Here is a 24,221-nt window from a genome sequence, read left to right as displayed (position 1 = left end):
CTACATACTTATCAGAAAACTCTTTGCAGTAATCCAGCAAAGTTGAACTTGCCTTGGATCTCCAGAATTCCAAGGGAGGACAACAGGAGGTGAAGAAAGGTCAAAACAATTCTAAAAAGACACAACGAACTCTGCCCAAAGGAGGGTGGTCCACAAGGAAGTATAATACCAGTATTTTGGTGGTTATCTGAGCAGCTCACTGGGAGACACCCTCAGTAAAGGAGTGAATTTGGTTTAGCATCTTAATATGTTATTTTAAAAACACATTTCATTAAAAGCATGTATTCATCATTAGTGCTTCAGAAGCAAAGAGGGCAGGGTGCAACCCAGCTGAGGAAAAGAAGAGAGAGAAACGTGCACTGCAAATTCACAAACGTTTTCTGCTGTATCCACATGGGAAAGAAATTTCAGAGTTTATTCCCTGTATTGTGGGCTGCCACAGCTTGGTGAAGCTAAGAGGAAGATTTCACTCCAGATTCTCCTGAATGCTGACCATGCTGCTTTTCAGGGCTGTCTCTGCAACAGTACAGGGAAGATGATTTGAAGCCAAGGAGGTCAGAACTAGGTTTCATATTTCTAGACATTTGGAATACAGATTTACTTTCTTAAGCCTAGTAAGATAAAGTGCAATATTCTTTTTCTGCCAACAATAAGACCAATAGATCTGCCCATAAAATTACCACCTCTTTAATTTCCAGGCTTTTAATTCATATTCCCACTGACAGAAACTTGCTTGCAACATAGAACAAAGCCCTGTTTTGCTCATGCAAAACATTAGTTCCTCCTACCAACATGGTAACTCCTGGCTAATGATGTCTGGGAAGAATCAGCCACGCTACTCACCCTACCTTCCAATCATCCCTAGAAGTTGCTTTCTCTACGTTTTGTACAGCACTAAACCCACTGCTGGTTCTAAAGACAATGGGAACACCAATGATGATACTAATTCTTGTAGCCAGGTCACATTCCCACTCTGACCACAGCACAGCTTTCCAGCTGTTTAAGGAACAGATTGCAAGGAGAAGGGAAAAAACAACTTCTGCAACACTTGCTCTGTTTCTGAGCAAAGGAGCAGGGTGACTTCTTAAAGCCCTTAGCGCTGGGCTGAGAGCCAGGACCATCTCTGATATGAGATTCCTTTGTGGTCTCATCTCTTCCCTTATAACAGAGATGTAAAAGCCACTTGTTTCCCACCAATGACATAAGAATTTGTTAATATCTTGATGATGATTTAGAAATACAAAACCACAGCTATTATGACAGCTTCCCAAAGAGCAGAAGTTTTAGCACAAACCCATTCTATCTCAAATACTACATGAGAAAAAACCCCCAAACCAATACAAACCCAAAAGACAAGCTTGAGCTTTAAGCTGTCAGAGAGTTTAAATTTGTCCTTGATTGGAACCTCTTGTTGGAATCCTGGCTTCTGCCTCTCAGCACCTCTTACAGCAGCTAGGAAAAAAAACCCATTTTCCTCCATCTTTAGCGAACACCAATTCCCCTTCCACCCTAATGTTGGTAACTGGGCAGAGATAACTCCAATTTACTGTGTCTACACAGCAGCATCATTGCTAGTGTCAATGCAGCCCTGGGAATGCTCCTTGCCTATCAGCTGATACTGTTGCAGAGTCAGGAGAAAAAGCATCCAAACAGGAGCAGTGAGAGAGAATGAAAACTACCTAAGCAGCATCAAAATGTCTAAGATCATTTTTCTGCCAAGTAATGATTAACTAAAGGCATCCTTTTACAGGCTGGAACACAAATGCTGTAACAAAAGGGATTTAAAATTCTGTACTTATTTACTTGGATTCTAAGGACAAGCAGATGCCTCAGGAAAGCAGTAACAGCTGTTTTAGCATCTCCTGGCTGGTTAATTGCACTCAAATTTAAATATGGCTACTAGTGAATTTCACTTCCATCCTTTCCTGAATCAGCAAAGAAAACAGAAGGACTGTCAAGTCTCCAGGCACAGCCTCCTACCTCCAAATAGTGCAGTTCTTCCAAAAGAGCTCAGGTTAACACAGAAATAAGAGCATGAGAACCACAAAGACTCAGCACACCTATCCTTGGAGATGGTCTCTTATCAGGAGTGCTCGAGGCTTCAGAAGATGATGTTAAGAATCACCCAGGTGTTCAACTAAAGATCAACATGTTCCAAAAAGCAGTTTCTCCTCAATATCTGGCTGTTATCTGATGGCTCACAATTTATAGAAGGCTCATGTTCAGTTAGGTTTTTTTCTCTTCAACCCTTGACATAGACAGTCCTTTGTTTAAATGCTATGGATTGCTGGCCTAGTGCTGCCCAATGGTAATGACCCCATTGGTAACTGGATTGATGGAAGGACATGTTTAGTATGATCCATTTTGACGCTGTTTGCCCAGCTGTCTGTTTGCCTGTCACTTCTGCTAATCCTTCCAGCTCTGCTAGTTCTAGAACAGAACTCAAACATCAAAAGACAGAGTTGTGGTTATCACTGGCTCAGCTGAGAAGTGCGAGTAAGAGTCACTTTCCCAACTGAGACAAATGTGAGAACTCAGGATATCAGTTCTGAGCTCAGAGCTGAAAATAGTGCACACTCCTACAGAAGGAATAAAAGTCCTTAGAGGGCAGAAGGGCAACCTAAAGGAGAGGGAATAAAACAGCTCCAAGAACCCCAGAGAAGCCCACTTGGCTGGGGCAGCAAAGAAACCCTCTCAGGCTCTGTAGTGTCTGGAGTATTCACTTGCTCAGAAATGCATCCTTGAAATGCAAAGCTTTTCTATCTTGCACTACAAACAGCTGAGCAGGTCTGCCTCGCCACCCAACACATGCTCTCAAGGCCACCACACCGGGGACACTGCCTCACCTCGTGTGTGCAGTGGCTCAACTCTGCTCCCACTGGAAGCAAAGGGAGTTTTCCTAGTACTTCCAGTGGAAATGGGCTTTGCCCAAATGTGTATATGCACAAGGGAAACTAGACAGCTCTGGGACACAACCCGATGTGACCGGAATCAGCACCCTAAACTGAGCCAGACCCCACAATCAGGAAGCACAAGGCAGGCTCTGCTGTCTAGAGTGAAAAGACTATACATTAGAGATGAACTTCTTAAACAAGAGGAGATAACGGAGGGCGACTTCAGTCCAACTCAATGTCTTTCATTCTCAAGCTTGAATCAGTCTATAGCACAGAACTAGTAAAGCCTTAAACAAGCACACTGCCAGCTGCTTTTCTCTGGGTTACAAACACATGGAAGAATGGGAGAGAGATGGTAACAGCAGAGACAAGCCTGGGAGATCCTCCAGGTGGGGTGAGATCCAGCACTGTAGGATTTGATTCTCTTTAGACTTTAGCCAGTGGATATATGGTATAACCTATGGAAACTGTCCCATTAGATTTTAGAACACAAACACAGCAGAATGTCATCATAAATAAGCAAAGTCTGTGTTAAAAAATTCTAAGTACACAGCATTTTCTCCAGTTCTGACACCTTTTTAATAGAAATCACTTGTTTAGGAAACAAATAGCACTTTTGTAATTTTTTTTACAATGTTTCTTACCTTGATCTTATTTTAAGTAACACTAGGAAGACCTCAATATCTTTTATTTTCCTTTTTAATTTAAAAAAGTTGGTTTTTTTCCCCCAGATACAAAGATTTTGCCCTTGCATAAAAAAACAGTGCCCAAAACGATGACACAAGGACTCACAAAGACTCACTGTATCTCACTGACACTATTACTTCTAATCTATACCATGCAAGGTCCCATCTACCTCTTTAATTAGACTGTCAGCCTGAAAAACAGCTTTTCTATTCCTTATTTAGTTCTTGTTACCAAAAGAAGAGAAAGGAAGTGAAAGAAAAGGACATTTCTCTGTTGAGTTCACACATCTGGGTTATGTGCTACTTTGTTCAGGATACCTTTGTTGTTTATAAATACAGAAAAGGGATGGAATCTCATTTTCAAGTAATTGATGCACATTTTCTCTTGGGACACCTCCATCCAGTGCTCCAAGCTGACCCTGGATTCTGGCCCTCTATTTTCCCATTCCCAACACAGACTTTCTGGATGAGTGTGAGGACCCACAGGCTCTCAGGCACATGGTGTGATTCTTGGGGTGTCCTGCGTAGGGCCAGGAGCTGGACTCGATGATCCTGATGGGTCCCTTCAAACTCAGCATATTCTATGATTCTATGTGCTGGTTACTCAGTGAAAAGTCCATCTCCTTTCCTTTTGTACATCTCCTGTCTAAACAATAGTAAATACTGCTTATTTGATAGACTTGTCCCTTCTGGGCACTGGGATTTGATAATTTATATTTCTGGTTTTTTGGTTTAATAGTACTGAGAGTTTAGAAACAGGAAAAGCCCATAGGCTCTTTGGACTTGTTTTTGTTTTCCCCTAGCTAAACAAACTGTTCTGCAAATAGGAACTTGAAACCTGCTCTCCTCCCTTATCCCTGCTCCTCACCCCAAACAAAAATAAAACAAACCTATAGTGGCTGTGGAGGCTGCTGCAGGCACACACTGGTGTAAAATATAGAGAGAGTAAATATATTATTTCACTTGGCATGGTGCTGGCAAAGAACCCCCAGCTGGCACTATTCATGTAACATGATCCAAACTTCGCATGTACACACAGAATAAGAAGGATCAATTGGCAAACTCCGGTGCCGCCTGGCACAAGCATCTTCACGCTCTCTCTGGAACCAAAGAACTAAAGAATTCTGCACTTTCCAGAAGAAATCCAGTTTTGCTTTTCTAGAGTTTCTTTATTTTGCTCTTTCTCCTCGCCGCCACCTCCCTTGGCTCCTTCTTAACTTCACTGTGTTATTTAGTCTCATCGCCCTTGTTACAGTTCACCATGCAGCTCTGGGAAGGGGAGGGGGCTAAGGTGGAGGTGGCAGCATTAGTATTGTTAGTGGAGTCCATGCCGTTGGAGATGGCTACTGAATTGACCTCAGAGTTTATGGGTTTTGAAAGGTCGATGCCTTGGATGAGGCGGATCAGCTGTTTTACCTTCTCCAAGGAGCTGTGCATCTCCTTCTGTTTTGCAAGGATGGTATTCTTCATTTCCATGCATTTCTACAGCAAAACAGAAAAGCAGTAATAAGTTCAAGCTTGTGAATGAAAGGAGGTAAGAGAAGGAATATGATGTTCACAGATCTAAATGTAAGTACCCAGAAAAGACTGCAGCTGCAATTTCACTTTTCCAGCCTAGAAGAAAAAGAGTCTCTAGGCTGTGTTCACAGGAGAATTCACATTTGCAGGCTGAGGAAATAAATTTCCAAGACATAGCTGTCACCTGGTATCGCTCCCTTTCATTCCAAGGTGTGCAAATGAACACAGACAGCTCTATCCTTTTGTGTTTCTTTTGAAGGAAAACTTTCATGTGTATGTTCTTACTATTTTTTCTATTAGTATTACATTACTGAAATTTCTTTAGCTCAGATCTGCAAGCTCAGGCATCCCACTGCAGCTGACTGCTGACAGTGTGTGTGCAAACCATTAATGGGATACAGCCTTTGCTTTCACATACATTTTAGCAGGAACATCACTTCCTTCTCTCAATAAGTAAAAGGGCACTTGAAAAGGAAACCAAACTCCTCTTCACTTGAAAACCTTATTTTGTGGCCACTTCATTCTCTTAGAAGTGGTAGTAACATAGCCAGCTCATCAGCTAAGAGCCAGGGTAAGACTTTTAAAAAAAGCCCACAAATGATGTTTCAAGAGTGAAAAACTGCTTATATGTATATTTGAAACTCACAAAAATGAGGAAACAGTAACTATGTCTGTTACACTCAGGTTTTTACATGAAGACGGCAACCTTCCTACACTGTTCAAATCTTTTATCCATGCTGATCTCCAGACACTGTTGGTTTTAGCTTTACTACTTTCACATGCAGCTCATGGCATCACAATAGCACTACAAAATCCAGACCTAATGTGCCTGTTTTGGACAGGTCCAATATAAGTATAAACATTCTCCTTGCCCACCGCCAATCCCTCATGTTAAGGGCTTGCATCTGCCTCGGTACATCGCTGAGAAACAGTGTGAGTTGCCTACTGCTGCTCAGGTTACACCCAGCTACTGCTAACCAGAAGGTGACAATCTCCAGGACTGCCAACCAGCACCTCACAAGCATTTTATTTGTATTGACAGCACTGAGTGGTCTGTAAACATGGGACACTTTTGCTCTAATAGGCAAAGGCAGGAGCCTGGAAAGTGCATCTGTATCTAAAAAGAAAAGTCTGCAATTATGAATGCAGCCTTACAGATGTTGCCACATAGCAGATTCTGCTTTTTTTCATTATGTAATACTGACTAGGGCTGCACCAATGAGGAGCTTAAACTTTACACTGGCAACTCAAGAGACTGATTTGCATATTAAGGTGAGAAGAGTGACCAAATTAATATGTATATTCCAATTACTGCAATAAACTAAGGTGGAAACTATAGTTTCTGGTTTGAAGTATGTGCAGTGTCCAGCTGCTGACTGCCAAGGCAACACATCAAGGTCCTGAGAGTCAGTTGTGAGTAAATGGTCACTTTTGCATCAGAAAGGTCTGGAGAGTGCACCAAGGCTGTAACTCTCACTACACACAGAGGCCCAACCATTCTTGTTTAAGTGAGCCACTAGAGAATTGGACTCAATCTACTGCCCACAGACAAAAACGCTCTGGGTCACTTTTGTCACCTGCTGATATTATATGTAACTGTATGTCTACCTACATGTTCAGCATGGATCATGTGTAAGAGACTCAATATAAGTGTATGTTGCCTTTATTTCATTCCTGCTTCCCAAAGTCCTAAAAAGCAACAGAAAGTGCTCACTCAATTCTAAATAAATCCAGTGGATGACAGGTCTGGCATATGGAGTCACTCTATAATAGTTTTCTCCCTGCCTTGTGGCACCAGAACACAGGTGAAGGGTTATTTGGGAGGACAATACTCACTGTTATAGAATTGCTGAGCTGTTTGACCTTCTGCTCTAGTTGTTCTCTTTCCTGTTTTAAATCTGAACTCCATTTAAGTAGTTTCTGTTTTTCCTCTTCTTTTGCTGCAAAACAGAGTATTAAACAGAATATTAAAAATATTTCTCTTACAACAGTGGATAGAAGGTCTACACTGCTTCATATAAAGAGGGGAATTATATTTAAATCAATGCTTAACAGCTTGTGCACTGAATCACCCCCAAAATTTTATCTACAGACACAAGCATGACAAGCTTAAGAAATATTTAGACTGCTATTTTCACTTCACTAGTAATTAAGGTTATTTCCTTTAGTATGACAAAATTTCCTTTTGTAAAGGAAGTACCATTCTATCCCACTCCCAAAATAACATCTTCCATTATTAAAAGTGAAAGAAAAGTGTTCATAATTTTCTTACCTGCTTTATATGCAATATACGAATGAACAATTGCTAAAGTTCCTGGCCATGGGATTGCTTCTTCCTTCTTTAGCATCTGAAAGAAAATTTTCATAGAGATTTAGCTGGTAAAAAACCTGCCTCAGAGAAAGCAAAAAGGGGAGAGAGAGAAAGAGGGAAAGACTGAGGGTTTTCTTTCATGGCTATCATTAGCCTCAGCCCTGTTAACATGAAGCTTCACAGACCTGATCTGAGATTTAACAGAAGGAATTATTCACAACTGTATTGTGGCTCCTACAAAGCAAGCCTATTTCTTACAAACATCAGCATTTTCTTAAATTCCCTCCATAGCCACAAATAAAGTCTACTAATGATACTGAACAACTTAAAAGAGGAATGAAAAGATAATATACCTGAACTCAAAACTTGCCAGGAGATATAAACATTACTTCATGGTTCAGACAAATTGCTGATCTTAGTTTTTCTGGGAAAAAATTTTTCATGCTGCAGCCTAGTCTCCACACCATACATTCAAACATCACACTTCCTGGCTAGTAAAACATTAAATTGTCCTATCACCCCTTCTTATCAGAATCATCTTAATAGACTTGTCAAAGTCTCTTTATAAGAGTAAGCACCATTTATGTCTTTCGGATGCTTCCTACATTTTGCTTCCTAACAAACTTTCAGAGGAAAGAGACATATTTTTAGTACATGATCAGCGTGGTGTCTCAGAAGACAGAAGACTTGGTCAGTTTACAGTGAGGCTACTCAAATTTCCTCCCTAATTTTGTTGGAAGCTATCACAGAAACATGAAGAGGAGGGATAAAATGAGAGTAGGCAAGAGCAGGAGCACCCAAGTCATAATGCTCCCTCCTCTCTGGCAACTACTGACCAAGTCACTTGAACTTTGCATTTTCATTCTTCTGAGCAGCACATCGTAGGTCAGGCTGTTTCCTTATGTTACCACCTGGCACACCAAAGGCCATGAGGGTGACCAAGCAATGTACTGCATTAGACAGGACGCAGCTTCAGCCTGCCTATTATCAGCAATCCTTTGCAACTTCTGGAGCTCCATGGAAGGGTTAGGAATACAATAGTTTACTTCTTTATCTTGTAATCGCAATGCAATTATCAACAAAATATTAAAATAAGACCTGCTCATTTCAATTGTGCATTTTCAGAGAGTGATCTGGAAGGAAGAACCACGAAACTGTTCTCTTATACTCATTATACTGATGGTGGATGATATTATTAAAGAGATCACTGAAGACAACCTTTCTGATGTTTGATTTATATAAGCAAACAGGGGCTTATATTTGTTCTATCTATTGAGGTAGGCTTGTGCAAATGTTTTATTTATTTGTCCAGAAGAATATACTAATAACTTTTGAAGAAACAATGAGCTTAAAACGAACAGCAGAATTTCTATGGGTTGTAGATAATCTTTCCCAAAAGTCTGTATACTTTGATCCAGAAAAAGAGTAAAAACGTAAGGGTAACAAATAAAGACCCAAATTTGGAAGCAAGACCCGACAGTTTTGTATTAGCACACATTCCAACAGAGGTAATAATTCAATGAAATTCACACAAGCCTTATTGCACATCAAATAGATTTGTTCAGTGTCAGGCTCTTGGCCTAAGTAACCCAAGCAATCTGGTTATTTTCTTGAACACCAAAAAGTCCTCACATGCATTGTACATAACTCCCTGTCTGTCAAACAATACCTGGTCTTGACATTTGGGACAGATCCACATGCCCTTGGGAATGGTTTTCAGAGGCGGGTCCAGACAATCCAGGTGATAAACACGTGAACACGTGTCACACATCAGCAACTGCCCGCTTTTTCTGCAAACGCTGCAAAAATCCTCATGGATATCACCCTACAAAATTGAGGGGAAAGGGTTTGGGTGAGAGAACACAAGAGAGAGAAGGCAAAAAGTGAACTTTGGCCTTTGATATCTACATCTTAGTTGAATTCAAAGTTTACAGCACTAACTGTTTCTAAGGGGATTCCAAAAGGTCAAGCCTTTTTTAGACTGTGAAACAGGAAAACCACGCCAGATGTCAGAAACACTGACATCTGTCCTCCCAAACACTCCCTCTGTCCTCCCAAGGCAAAATGGTACAGCAAACACTTATTACCATAGCTTTTCTTAACAACTGCTACCCCATAGCCTTTCTTCAAGATTCCCTCTTTACCCTGATCTTTTTATTTGCCTGAAGTGATGAGCTACCCACTTCCTTAACCCTCCTGATTTTTGGATGTAAGCCCAACTCCACTCCAGGAATGCTGATTAGGCTGTCTCTTGCCAGTAATAGTATGTAAGAACTGAGTGACTTAAAATAACACTGTCAAATATTTAGGTCACCTTTAAAAATGAAACCGTAAGGAAAAGGTGTTGTGCTTCTAAATGAAAAAGAATAGAATGAATTATGTTCTGAGACAATTCTTTTTACTTCACTTGGGCTACCTCAAGTAGCATCAAAACAGCTGTGACTCAAAACTTTCTTATTCTCTATAGAGAGTGGATTGTTTCATCACTAACACAGACTGAGAGCCAGGATAAAAAAAATACCAAGAGAGATTTTCTAACTTTTTTTTTAAAGAAAGAATTGAAAACATGACTGGCTGTGCCTTTTAAAACAACTAGGTTTAGTTACTATTGCCTTTCCATCAGAGAGAAATCTTTCCTACAGCCATTAGCATCCCAAAAAGGTAGGTCTGATTTTTGTTTGTTTTTCTTCTTTCTCTCTTCTACTGTTTTGATTTGATTTTCGGATATTTGAACAAAGAGGCATGATAGAAAGACGGCTCGGCATTCATAGAGGAAGCGAGGGGCAGCCCACCCTCTCCTCTGACCACGGGGCTATCCTGGCAACTCCACATATTCAAGGCCCCATCTGGCGTCTGAAGTACACACTTGTCACTGACTTATAATGAAGTTTCACACATTCCCCCTAGATCTGCAAGACTGCAATTTTAAGATGTGTGTGTTGAGTAGAACTGTGGGTACACAGTCCCCTGTATGAAATACCAGCGTATGCAAGGTTTCGTTTTGCACAGATCATCTATTCACGTGTGCAAATAATTTCTATCAGTTTGGAGGGATAGCAGATTTGGCCATGCACTCACGCATTAAGGTGCCAGGCAAGAAAAATTACAGTAATCTCCACTATGGATATCATAATACACATGTAAAAAGAATGACACACGAGCAATCTGCTCAGGTTTCTACTTCCCAGCTCTACTGCTGCTGAGGCCCTTCTTCAAAGGGAAGGCTACTCTTAATTCCCAAGGCTAACACTGATTTCATGTTTTGTAAAGGATCAATCTTTAGTGAATTTTCAGTGCCATGTTTCGGATCCATAACTCCCAGGGACTGTTGAGAGCTGAGTTATAGTAGTACTTCATCCTTTAACACCAAAGAGTTCCTCAGTGTTAAATGAAGATCTAAATGAGTGACATTTCATGCTTCTTGTGAAGTGATGTGTTGTAACCAGGCTTGGAAGAACTTCTTTCCCTCTATCATGCATTCTCTGAATACAAGGAAAAGGCAGCAGGTAAGAGATGTTATATAAGCTAAAATAAAATCCTCTTCAAGATAAGGAAAAGTTTAAGAGGGGAATTCTCTTATTTTAGAAAAAAAATTCTGTTCTAGAGACTTATGTATCTTAAGATGCTTTAGCTGCCACAGACTACACAATGGCTCTTGGTAACAAACTGCAAAATTACTGGTGTGCTGAAAACCAAACCTGTTATGTCTCATACCCTGCAGAAAGAGACCTACAAAAGAGACGTGCTGTTTCTTCTTGACGGGGAGACATGTAAAAATTTAGACCCAGAATATACCAAATTCAGCTGAATACTGCAAAGCCTGTAGTGATACAGGTGATCAGTGTGCAGTGTGGCTGAATGCATGGAGATGACAACACACATGCACAAATTTCACAGTTCTATTTTTGGTAATGCAAAATTCAGGGCATTTTCTCAGCATTAACAACCATCCTTATCAAAATCCCAGCCAGTGTTTGATTCCAAAGAAATGCCCCAGGTCTTACTATTATTTAGTTAATAAATATATGCATTAAGGGGGGGCTGGATTTGGTGTTGTGACATGCACCCCACTTAACCTAAGCTTCTGAAGCAGCTTTGTGTAGGCTACAGCCAGCCAACTTAGGCTAGAGCAGAGCTCACTGAGGCTGCTCTGACATGCTACAGGCTGAAGTGACTGAAGAATAATTTCAGAACAGATACCATAAAAGGTGATTTAATGTCACTTTCTGCTCTACTTCCTCTTCACAAGGGACCAGGAAAATAAATTTAAGCTTTCTGGACAGCTAACAGTTTTCTTTATTTTGATAAAGTGTCTAGAGCAGCAGGGCCTGGCTTTAGGCAACAGAACTGAATAATACAGTATCAAATGTATTTTGTGCTTGGGTATGTAATATCTATACTTATATGTACATTTCACTGGAATAACATGGGAAAACGAAATATTCTGCAACAGGAATTGTTCATGACCATATAAATAAAGATGATCATAGTGTATGATGTAAGTGAATTAAATTATCAGAAGCAATACTAATTCTGGCATTTCCTAACTTTTACAGGCTTTACTTTGCAATCTGAACGTTCTACAATGCTCCTCTCAATTGAAACACTGTTTTGATGTGTTTACTAATAAAAAAGGCATTTTGTGACCAAAGACTTGAATCATCACTAAAATGGAGATTGTTGCACAATTTTTACTGCTGAGTAATTGACCTTCAAAGGCAATTGCCATCTTCCAGGTGAATATGCCACTACTGCATGAGGGAGAACCACACATAACCAAGCGGCTCATAGACAATTGCCGATAGAAGAAAAAAAAAGGCGAGAGAGAGAAAAAAAAGAGGTTTTATTCAATCCTGCCTACTGCATTATTTCCTTCCTTTTCCCAGGTTCTAGTCCTACTTTCTACCCCTCCATCGTTATCACCAAAACCATCTTAAGTTTCTGCTTCATCCTCCTTTCAAAATTTCTCCCTGTCATTCAGAGAGTAACATTTCAGGAGAAATTCAAGAAGGCTGTTCTGGTCCACTGTGCCTGATGTCAAGTGCTTGGCCTGATTTGCAATTTTCATAGGGTGGCTAAACACATAGATTACTCAAGTGCTAAATCAAATTTCCATTCTAAAGCCTATAGGAATTAGACCCTTAATGCAAAAACATTTTAAAGATAGGCAAAGCTGCAGTTTTTTTTTTTATCTGTCTGATGAACTGCTCAATTATTTTAATTGAGACTTCTGAAATAGCCCTTTCCTTAGGCATGCACTTGTGTTTTCCTTTTTAAGTGTTCAAAAGTTCCAAATCAGAGTCTGTAACTACAGAAAACATTTTCTGTCCTATCTAGAATAAAGAGACTTTTCTATATTCACATCATCTACTAACAGTGTAGACACTCTTCAACATGACATGGCCCGGCCTCACTGCCAAAAGAAGTGATCCTGATTTCTCCTGATTTCTCTGTATGCCTATTCATTTCACCCTGCATGAAGCTGGCACAAGAACATTTGTGTCTATAAAATTAACTGGATTAGGGCGTGATCCTGGCTAAGACTAAGAATTTTTAGCTATGTCAGTTCCCCGATGCAGATCACTACGTGGCCTCAGATATGTCTGTGCTGAAACAACACAGGACACATGAGGCATTTAAGGGATGAGAAAAGACTGCTGGTGACAGGCAGGATAGCTGTCCTCAATGGTAGCACCTGGCATAAACTGTGGCCTGAGCATTTCAGTGGATACTGTATTCTCCATTGATTTGAGTTGCAAGGTCCTTAAATGTCAAAGAACTAATCCTCCTCTTTGTCTTCACCACCAGCATGACTCGTACTACTGCTGTTTAAGTACAGAGTACTTTTCCAGCACTGTATTGCAGTTTTCCAGCCAAGGATGTTAAAGATTTTTACAAGTATTGCTAAGTTCTCAAAACTCAGACAGGAAAAGCATGCAGCATGACAAATATATAAATAGAGAAAACCAAATCACAAAAAAGGGATGTGAGTGCACAAGCTTATACAGCAATCTTATGAAAACATATTAAAAGAAGAACACCTTCCATCTTATGATGGTGACTGGAAACCATTCCTTTCTTTACAATTAGCAAGAACTATAAGATGTGATGAAGAACAGATATTTACCTCTTTTCTGATATTTTGCTGTCTCTGAAGATTCAGATTTTGTTTCATAGTTTATTTTAAATTTTAAAAAATTTATGAGCACTTTGAAATATATTTTCTACTTGCACACGTATTTTATATTAAATGGAATTCAATACCAAGTATTTCTGAAAATTCTACCAAATTAGCCCAATTGAAAGTGAATATGTGTTGAATGTGACTTTGGTATAAAATTCTTTAGAAAAATCAAGCTCTTTAAAAATATTAGTTCTGTCGCATAATCGTAAACAAAATGCTTTGCCTGGAAATGTTAAAAGGGATTTATATATGATTTTATAGGGGAAAGAATGTTACTGTTCTGTATTATGGTATGTTCAGGTAAAACAGAATGTTTGTTACCTGTTAGGTAATCTTCCATTGTCTCCTTTAAACCACTTCAATTTTCATTAATTAATGTATATTAAAGCAATCCAGAACCTAGGCCTTAATACAATCCTAATTCAGAAAATTAAGGGCATTCAGAACTAGATTTGAATGGTACAGAAATTTATTCTTGATTTAGCTTGCTGCCATCAGGCACTGCAGAAAATAGGGCAACAACTCATCATGCTCTTTTGAGAGCTCTTACACAGTAGAAGACGACTCAGCAGTATACACACATCAGAGATGGAAAAGACCCCCACCACATTATCCAGTCCTTCTCTTGGGGCCAACGTAAAATATGTGCTCTTCAGCATATTTGCAAGTTATCTGTACTGCTTATTTTTAAAAGTCCCCAAAGATGGAGCTGTCCCACCTTATCCATGAGGGGCTGTCCCACAGTCCCATTCATTAAGCCATCAGGAAAGGGTTTTTGCAGTTAAGTGCTATCCTGCACTCAAAAATGATTATATAAAAGAGAACCTTGTGATTCCACATGCATATTCCCTGGGTATCAGAATTGCATCTATTTATTTCAGTGCTTCAGACACACACTTGTACTACTTCTATTCCTGTTACCTCTGCAGAACAAATACAGTGGCAAGGAACTGGTTTCTATTCCCTGTTCTATGTGGTCAGTTGGTCTCTCAGTCTATGTTCTCATAGTGGTGCAACTATACAGATGAAAATAAAACAACCAACTTTTCCTTAAAGGCCATTTCAAATGGTGGGGCTTCAAGTATATGTGACAATGTCTTTTCTAAAAGAAGGACTGCTGAAGGAGTTTGTAGCACTGGCATGAAGAAAAAGCAAGCACCTTTTGATTCTTAAGCTGTGCCCTGTAAATACCAGTCTTTAAAAAGCAAGCACTTAAATGAAAGTACACTCCAGCTCCTGAGAACTGTTTTACCCCCACCGAACAGTCACAACACACTTTCTGCCAAATCAGTGCTGCAAATGCTGCTCCTGACTGTTCTGCACGACGAAGCAGTTTCCATCCTTCTCTCATTACAGAAACACAACTTTTTGTTATTATGGCCTCTAACTAATACTTTTCATTCTCCTCTTCCCCTCCCGCCACCCCCCGGCCCTTTTTCATGGATGACAGATTCGATTCAGTCAGACAAGATCTCAGACACTACACAAAGGAAATGAGCTCATCTAGCATGCCTGGTGCCTCCCAATGTTTCAATCCACTGGAGGAGTTATAAATAAAATCTCTACAGGATAACAACATAGGTGCAGGAGGAAAAAGGGAACGGTGTTTAAAAAATGCTGGACTGTTTCGCTGCACTGAATCAGGACAAATGATGAATGAGATTAAAGAAACAAAATCTGCAATGATTTTCCTTGTGTCTGTTTTGCATAACTTTCTAAAAGTAACCCCCTCCCCAAGAGTTACTTACGTCTGTGGAGCTGGGGCTAGGCAGGGACACAGGCTGAACAGCTGCGGGAAAAGTAAATGTGGTCTCTGTCTTTTCATTTTCAGGGGAGTCAGGATAACTGGACAGAGGGGACGTGGGGGCCAAAGCCCCGAACCCCAACACCGTGTTGTATTTAGGTGGACGACCTACATATTAACAACAGGGAACACAAACGAAAAAAAAAAAGAAAGGAAAAATGATCTTACATACCTTTGGCCAGTGGTCCTCATTGGCTAGCGTGAAAAAGGAAATGATGCAGCACAGAGAGGAAGTTAATATAAAAGTTACAAGTGGAAGGACAGAAGCAAAGATTTAAACATTTTTTAGAAATCTTTAAGTAGAATTTTGCAAGGAAAGAACATTTAAAAGATGTATTTCAGAAGGAAATAGAAATAAGCTCTGTAGAGGGTCAAAGAATCATTCCCAAAAAAGCAGCATGGGGACAGGTGCTACTCCTAGAAATGAGGCTATTCAGTTTTTAGGGAAAACATGTTGGCATCAAAGCTCCACAGAAGCTACAATAACTACTATTAAATCCTTTCTGCTGTTATCCCACACCTCCCTATCTTTCTAGTGCCAGCATAAATCTACACAAAGGTTAAGTCCTTTATCAGAGGCCAACACTCACCACCCCCCTGCTTTTCTTCCCATTTTTTAAACCTGTTAGTTCACAGATCAGCACTTTCCACCCTACTGGTACATTTTTAAAATTAGGCTACCTAATTGTTGTCTGACCCATAACTACTATCAGTTTTAACCTACCACTGGTCTTCTACTGTAACCCACTCCAAATTCTGTGCTCTTTCTTAGACTTTCTCAGCCAAGTACGTGTGATTATGCACAGTTCCTAGATACTGCTTTAGATTAGCAGATGTGCAAAATGTCTTCATAACAATTCTTATAAAATTATGAATGCAAAGCAAGACAGCAAAAAACCCAGTATGCAACCATCATTTCTGCCTTCCTTCTCCAGGGTAATTTATGGATATGTAAACATAAAGGAGTTAGGATCTAGGAATAATTCCCTAGATCTTATGTTTACAGATTGTCAGTCTATACCTATTAACATGCTAAACCTTGCATTTAAGGTCTGGATATGTTCCAGAACTAAGTATGTCCTTGGAAATGCATTTCTGCTAGTGATGTCCATGGGTGAAATTTCTGACATGTTCAGCACCATCTATAATTAAACTAAAGCTCTCAAGGGCACATGCTTACAAAAGCTTTTCACTCAATATACTGCTGTATTAAATTACCAAAAAAATGTATACTTTCAAATCTTTTGTCAATTGAAAACATGTGCTACTAATTTGGTGCTGATGCAATGTAAAGGCTCACAACAGGGTGTGAGGAAAAAACCAGAAAGTATAATAGTCAGTTGCAAAAACAGGCTAAGAGAGTATCAAGTACAAATGCATGCAGTCATTTTCATTGATACAGTAATTGTTCACAATAAGGTCTAAAATAAAATTAAGAAATCATTACTAGAAGGAACATTTACTTATCCACAGAGTAAATGCAAAAACCCTATTTAAAATCTACATAATATAATTTTTAAAAATGCATTTAATGTTATTAGGGGATAGCAGTAGAGACATGTCTTTTATTTAAAAACAGCATAGCTGCAGAGGACTGAAAACATGTATCAAGAAGACAACATGACAAATTAATATTTTATCTTGCAGCCAAAACCCCCAAAAGATAGTGGAACTGGTCAGTGCTAGGTGGGACAGGTTTATTTTTAATCTGATTGATTACTTTTTTTAGACAGAAAACTTAGGAATAGAAAAGGTATTAGGAGTCTTTAAGGAGTGCAGAAAATCATCAAAAATCAGGTAAAGATTGTCAGATAGGTGTGGTCAATGCCATGTACAAATAACAGCATCACATTTTCTCCCATGCTCTTCTGCTTCACCATAATCTAAGCCTTAAAATTTTACTTGTTCTACAGAAGGATTTCTTCTGAATAATAGTGCATAAGATCATCTCTCATTTTAGGACAAGTGGCACTGTGGTTGCAGTTAAAGTGCTTAGTATGAGCACAATAGCTTTTCTTGCTCAAGGTAAGTTCTTTTGAAGGACCCATCACTACTCCCAGTGGGGAACAAGGCTTTTGTGACACTAAGTTTCCTCTCCTATTCAGGGCACAGATGCTTTTTCCATAACCACTGTCTTCTTGACAGTAACAATACAATCTAGTCATTAACAAGGGGGTCTTGACAGCAGCTTCATATCACCAAACGATGTTCAAACATCTTACATTTCTAGTGATTATCTAGCAAATTGGGTGGTTTTTGTTTGGTTTTTTTTGAGAATGAAACTGAAATGAAACATTGAGCTGCCTTATAGAACTTGCTATGCTAATCCCTAGAAGTCATGGTCTTTGCCTACCATGGAAATTTACTGGGCAAATGAAGTACTGTAGAGTCCTTCTTGTTTTGCTCTTCAAATCAACATGGGGACTACAAATGCAATGTGGAAGAAGAGGCATTGGGCGGGGAGATGGTCTGGGTATACCTCACCTCTTTTACGTGTCCCGGGATGCATTGTGCTGTTCAGGTACGTCACTGTACTCTTCTTGCGCTGCAGGGAAGAAAGGAACAGTTTCTGTTGGGGAACATTTCTGGCAATAACTGCATGAAGCAGCTGAGGAACAGCACAGTAAGCACTAAGTGAGATTACTGGCTTTTGTGTTTTCTGAAGCACACCTTCAGAAGGGTTAGCTTTTTTACACTGCTTCTGACATCCGAACTGCTTCAGGCTGATACATAAGCTGACCAACACACACTGCCATTTGACGTCAGCTTTAGAAAGGAGAAGGCAGAAAAAGACGTGAGTACTAGAAGAACACCCCAGTGTATTTACTATTTAAAAATCTGAGGGTCATGTCATTGCAATGGCTTTTTGAACTATAAATGATAGCTTGCCTTTCAAGTTACAACTCAGAAAGCTTAGAAGGTAGCAAGATATTAGAAAGACAGTCAAGATCAGAATAGGAATACCAGCATCCCCCAGCAAAATATTAATACCTCAGGCTCAAAAACGGCTCCACTGTACACTGGATTTGCTGTTGTTCTTCTTTTCCTCTCTTGTCGCTTACTTTGGATTTCTTGCGAAATAAAACATTCAGGTTAGAAAACAACGGATCTCAGAAATATATAAAGTCCTCAGAATTCAGTTTGCACGTGAGAAGAGCTGTAAAGATTCCTACAGAACACCAGTCATTCCCAGTATAAGCAACTGTGTTATAACTACTGAAGGTTTGAAAAATAAGAGCTGACAAGGAATACAAATACAGTGCTCAAGTAACTAATGAAATGATTGCCTTCTTCTCACCGAGTAGTCCATGACTAAGACATTTTAAACTCATGGTAAGTATAACTGGGATCTAAAAACAAGCCTCTGGTAACCTTGCTGATACTTAAAAATACCGTACAGGAATATGCAAGCCATTGAAATGATAGGCTGTCTTTCAATATATAGGATTAGAAGTTTAAATTATAAATCAAATTATAATCCATTAACTCATTCATTACAAATTACGGCCCCATGAAATAATGAAATAAATGAAAAAATCTAGACATAGGTTACAGTAAAATTATCCATGGTGTATCTTTGCAGGTACAGGGGTTGTCCAGAAGGCATTGGTATTGCCACAGATTTCTTTCCTACCATCAGAGCATACACTTTCTTCCCAACCTCTGCTCTCTGTTGCATAAATAACTGCTTTGTTTCAATGTCATAAGAGGAACAAAAAAGTATGCACAACATACTAAGTTAGACCAAGAGTACAGACATCCCAAAGGTACTACTGTGCAAGAAAATACTGCATTTAATACAAGAAATATGTTGGAACCCTATTTCCAATTCAGAAAGACCATGAAATCAGGAGTTCAAGAACCAAACTAAGACATTTTTCCTACCTTCCAGGTGGTCATGAGTAACTAGTCCCAGAGACACCATGAAGGCAAGTTTCTGTGAGGGGAGAGAAAAAAGATCATGAAAAGTACAACTGTTAGGATGAGTTACATCATTTAGGCCCTTTAAAGGCAATTGATCAGTAACTAAGCACCAAAAATATTTTTAGTAATGCTTTGCTTCTATAAATCACTTTTCATTCATGTACGTCAAACTTCTTGAAAGAGGATAGACAAGAGTCCCATTTTCTAGATGGGAACCTAGACTGAGACACTGGAAAATGCCCATTGCTCATGATCACATAGTTGGCAGAGCTGGGAACAAGAGAGCAGTTTCTTTACTTCCATTCCAGCACTGAACTGACTATTAGAAAATACCAACACATTCAATTGCCAGAAAAATATTGCTAGTTTAAGATCATTCTCCATCTATTGTGAAGTACAAGGAGCCAACTCTAGCTTAGACTTGCTATTTGCTAAGGGCTATGGCTTTCTTAGAGGATTCCAATTTTAATGCAGGAAATGCAGAGACATGTAAAAATCAGAATTTTGTTGTATAACTGACAACAGTTAGAGCTCACACAACAGTCAATTTGAATCCATCTACAGAAACAAATGTAGCAGAGCATTTAGCTGTAATCAGTTCCAAAGCTCTTCATGGCAGAAAGGTTTTAAGAAATGGCCATTCAGACCTCTCTTTCACCCCAAACTAAACTGGACTAAAACATGAGCAGAATGTGAATATATGTGACTCTTTCCATCCTGCTCACCAGAGTACAAATATTTTATAAAGCAAAACAAACATTTCTTCAGCTTTGAGAATAACTCCAGAGTCTAAAACCGCAAAGGAATGGCAATCAACACTGTAATCTGAACCCCTCTTTGAAGGAAGTGTCACAGAGAAACTATGATCTTCTAACTTACAAAAGAACTATCAGAAGCCAAATGTATTCCAGAACTGAAAAACGCAATGCACTATATGTATTTAGATTTCGTATTCTGTACCCTTATCAACTACTGCTGTCCAACAGGAACATATGGAATGTTAAGGTAAGAAGTCTTGAGGGAACAAAATATTTTCTGAAGGACAGTGTCCTTTTCTTTTCTTAAAAGAAAGCTCTGGATATGTTCTGATACCTGTGGATTTTCTTCTCGTTTTGGCTTCGGTGCAGCAGGTGGAGTAACTGTACGACTTTCTGTTTGCTTCTCTTCTGTTTCCACATGTGGTTTAATAGTCTGAAAGAAAGCAGTGTTTCTCTCATTCAGTGATAAGAATGACTTTTTTTACTTTGACTATTAAAGCAAAAAAAATACTTTCACAGATACAGAAGAAAAAATGTTTAGAGCTGGAAGTGTACTTAATTGAGGAATCTGATGTGAGAAGAATGTTAAATAAGGTATTTTCATTTAACAAAGAACGAAACAGCCTTGTCACCAATCCATTACCCACACAGCCCACGAGATATAACAGCGATTTCAAGAGTTAATTCAAATCATCATCCTCAAATCACCAAAACGCCTGGGAATAATAGACACTTCAAGAAAACTCATCCCATCAAGACTTCCACCTAGAAACCATTCTGCATGGCACATTTTGTACTTCTCACTCCTCAGTCTTCGTATTTCATAGAATTATGAATGGCTCAGAAACTGTCTCTCTGAATCCCTCAATCTCAGATATTTCTGAAGCTTTTTCTTTTCTCAAGTCATAAATCTTCTGCATGACATTCCTCAGCCTATAGCATGGATGTTGAGGCTATAAACTGAGTGAGGTAAGCTACAGAGAGACAAACTTTTCTTTTTATGATATGGAGAAACTATACAGAAAATTCATGTATTATTAAACCATCACCATTCTTCTACGTTTTTCTGTAGTTGCCAGTAATTATTCAAGAGCAAATGAATATTGCTGACATCAAAAGGAACAGGCATCAAAAGTCGAGTATTGTAGAAGTACAACTTCAAATCACATGAAAAGGGCACACATTGCTGAGTAACTTGTGGAACAGCCCCGAGGTATGCAAGAACCTACTCTTGACACTTCACAAGCAGAACTGAGCACGAGCACATCTTTCATGCACATGATTTTCATAGTCTCCATAAGTATTTCAAAAGCAGAAAGAAGGCACATTAGTCTAGGAAAGAGTTATAAATGACAGATATACTACTATCATCTATATAAATTACATCAATATTATGTATTATAGTATGTAACATAGTATACAGCGTTACACTATTACTAATATACAATACACAAAAGAGTTAAAAGTGAATCAGATTATTGCTTTACTTGAATGGACTGGCAAGGACTCTCAGTTGCAATCCACACTGACTTAGGTAAATTTATTTTACAGAAGGATTTTCTGAAGAGAGACTTTAAAACTAAATATACAGAATTCTCTGCTTCTGAGGGTCTCCCTTCTGTTCATTCAATCCAATTTAGACACAGGGAACTATCAGACTTCAGAAGGTGAGTGAGACTATTTTGCCTCCAATCACAAGATCGCAAGATCAAGGGATCACGGAAGAAATGGCTCCATTTATCCTATTAAATATCCCTAGAATTTTGTGCAATTTTTGCCTTTCACATAACCACCCTTTGAAAAACAAAAGGGCTTGATATGAAGATGGATTTCAGCTTGTACTTGTTCTCCAAGATACTAGTCAAACCCTGCACGTAGCCCGCTTATGAACTACTGACGTTTAAACAGTAGAGGGAGCATAAAAACACTGAAGCAGGAGAAAAAGGTGCCAATGGCCCATATTAGAGGCAATGGTAACTTCTATCCCAAGAGCTGCAAGTCATTCCATAATTTGTACTGCCATTGGAACATGAATATCTCCAGCATCCACTGAAAACTTCTCCCTGGTTGTCATTCTCTCCAAACCTGCACAGTAAAGCAATAAACCCAGTATCTTGCATTAGTAGACACTTCATCTGTACCTGTTTTTCAATGTTTGGTTTGCTGATCTGTACAGTCTGAGGTCCAGCAAGCCTGGTACCCGGTGCTGCTATCACGATGCTGGTGAGCTGTGCCATAGGGAAAGTTTTGGCTATGGTTGCTGTCTGCCCGTTAACTACACGAACTGGATGTATGGAGTTCTGGGAGTTGGGTAAAGAGGTGGGTGTGAACTTTGTTGTCAGCATCACAGGCCTCTGAATAAGCTGAGGAGCTGCAAGCATTGGAGGAGGTGCAGGGGCAATAGGAATGTTATTTTGGGCAACCGGTTTAGGTCGAACCTACAAAAATAAAAGAAAGATAAATTTGTATGTCAGTATTTCAGATCAACTTTTTACTAAGTCTTTCAATTCATCCTGTATAATCTGAAGGAGGCTGCTTGATTTTTTTTAGATAATGTAATTTTAGCATACTGTCTTAAGTATGTTAAGAGAAAAAAGCACCACATTTTAAAGCCTACTTACATAAAACCCATCCATAACATTTGCATATATAGTCACTGTCCCTGAAATGGTATTTGGATACACAGACACTTATACTGAATGTTTATTGCCAAATGCCTTACTGTATCTAAATTAACATCTTGGTTTTACAAGCCAAAAAACCCATGTAATATTTACAGGTACAGCTGAGGTGCTCATGTTAAAAGTGTTTCAGGGCTTTGTAATGAACCTCCAAGAAGTTATGAACAGTTGACTGTGCCCTGAAACAAGTAATTGTTTTTTTCAGCCAATACCTGTTATTTTTGTCAACTCTATATGTTATTTAGATACCTGCACAACCAATCTTGATAAGCCAAAAAAGTGGCAAGATTATATATTAATCCCTTACTGAAAGTGATGAAGGTACAGGTAAATGCAGTCATTTCTCTTATTTCACAAGAAAGAAAAGAGCCACAAGAATCTTCCAAAACTCCATCACCAATACCTCCTTATTTCTTGTCCCCATTGTTAAGTTTGTATTCAACAATGGCCTTATAATATCATTACAGAGTAAAGAAGTAAAGCACATTACTTTAAAAATAAAGCTTTTCTTTTCCTTGATTCCTATTGTCCTATCTGCCTTTAATACTCCATAAAGCATTTTACCATGAAAAACTAGGTCACATTCCAACAGATCTCACCATACCCAAATCTTAATCAGATACCAGCCTTCACTTTCCTTTCTCACTTTCCAAAAGATTTAGACTTTTATTCACAGCACCATTTATTTCCTACAAATTAAGTAGTTCATCCAAGATATTTTTTTTTGTTACATAAAGAAGCAATCTCTGTCCTTCCCAAACCATGAAGAAAAAAGTAAACCACAAGTTTTATTACTCACCTGAAAACAGAGGTCACTCTCTCTTGCAATACAGAAATACTTGGGAATAATCTAGAGACATCTCATTTTTCCTTTTTGTTGCTCATGAGCAGCAAGCAACAATTAGAGCGATTTAAGGCCTTGGGTGATGCTTTGATTTTGATGACACCTATTCCATGGGTTCATCTCATTTGATGCAAACAGGATCATACATAATCATCATACACAAATTTCATAAACACAATCTCATACAGGCTGGAAGGCAGCTGAGGAGGTCTCTAATTTGACCTCCTGCTCAGAGCAGGGCCAACACTAAATGCAGACTGGGTGGCCCAAGGCTTTGTCCAGATAAGTCTTGTAAAACTTCAAGGACAGAGCTTTCACAACATGTCTGGGAAGCCTCTTCCACTCCTAATTGTCCTCAAAGAGAGAAGTGTTTCCTTATATGCAGTCTAAAACTTCCCTGTTCCAATTTATGAGCATTGCCTCTAATTTTCCTGCCAAGCACCAATGTCTCCAGCTTCTTCTTTATTTCCTTGCTGATATTGGAAGTAACACTGCTGTTAGGGTCTCTCTAAAGCCTCTTCTCCAAACTGGAAGAGCCCATATTCCTTGATCTCTCCTTACAGGTCATATATTCCTGGGGGGGGGGGGGGGGGGGGGGGGGGGGGGGGGGGGGGGGG

General features: G+C 39.2%; 1 protein-coding gene across 14 annotated transcripts in view; it reads right to left on the bottom strand.

The window, feature by feature from the left end:
- Nucleotides 1-3,449: 3,449 nt before the first annotated feature.
- The window catches only part of PHF21A (PHD finger protein 21A), a 127,942-nt gene continuing 107,170 nt past the window's right edge, over nucleotides 3,450-24,221 (bottom strand). For 11 of the 14 annotated variants that reach the window (XM_042038712.1, XM_042038708.1, XM_042038705.1 and 8 more), the window contains 10 exons: nucleotides 22,221-22,517; nucleotides 20,414-20,512; nucleotides 19,283-19,334; nucleotides 18,389-18,468; nucleotides 17,882-17,942; nucleotides 15,342-15,505; nucleotides 9,079-9,234; nucleotides 7,371-7,446; nucleotides 6,935-7,038; nucleotides 3,450-5,062 (listed from right to left, as the gene is read on the bottom strand). In XM_042038712.1, coding sequence (XP_041894646.1) covers nucleotides 4,808-5,062; nucleotides 6,935-7,038; nucleotides 7,371-7,446; nucleotides 9,079-9,234; nucleotides 15,342-15,505; nucleotides 17,882-17,942; nucleotides 18,389-18,468; nucleotides 19,283-19,334; nucleotides 20,414-20,512; nucleotides 22,221-22,517 — 1,344 coding nt within the window. In that variant the 3' untranslated portion in view covers nucleotides 3,450-4,807. Of the gene's footprint in view, nucleotides 5,063-6,934; nucleotides 7,039-7,370; nucleotides 7,447-9,078; nucleotides 9,235-15,341; nucleotides 15,506-15,569; nucleotides 15,593-17,881; nucleotides 17,943-18,388; nucleotides 18,469-19,282; nucleotides 19,335-20,413; nucleotides 20,513-22,220; nucleotides 22,518-24,221 lie in introns of all 14 variants that reach the window. The other 3 variants (XM_042038716.1, XM_042038718.1, XM_042038717.1) reach the window with 1 other exon arrangement.

Source organism: Corvus kubaryi, unplaced genomic scaffold, assembly GCF_017639235.1.
Source record: "Corvus kubaryi isolate FWS band 111438036 unplaced genomic scaffold, C.kubaryi_AGA036_p1.0 37392, whole genome shotgun sequence".
NCBI lineage: Eukaryota > Metazoa > Chordata > Aves > Passeriformes > Corvidae > Corvus > Corvus kubaryi.
This window is presented reverse-complemented; position numbering and strand designations above follow the sequence as displayed.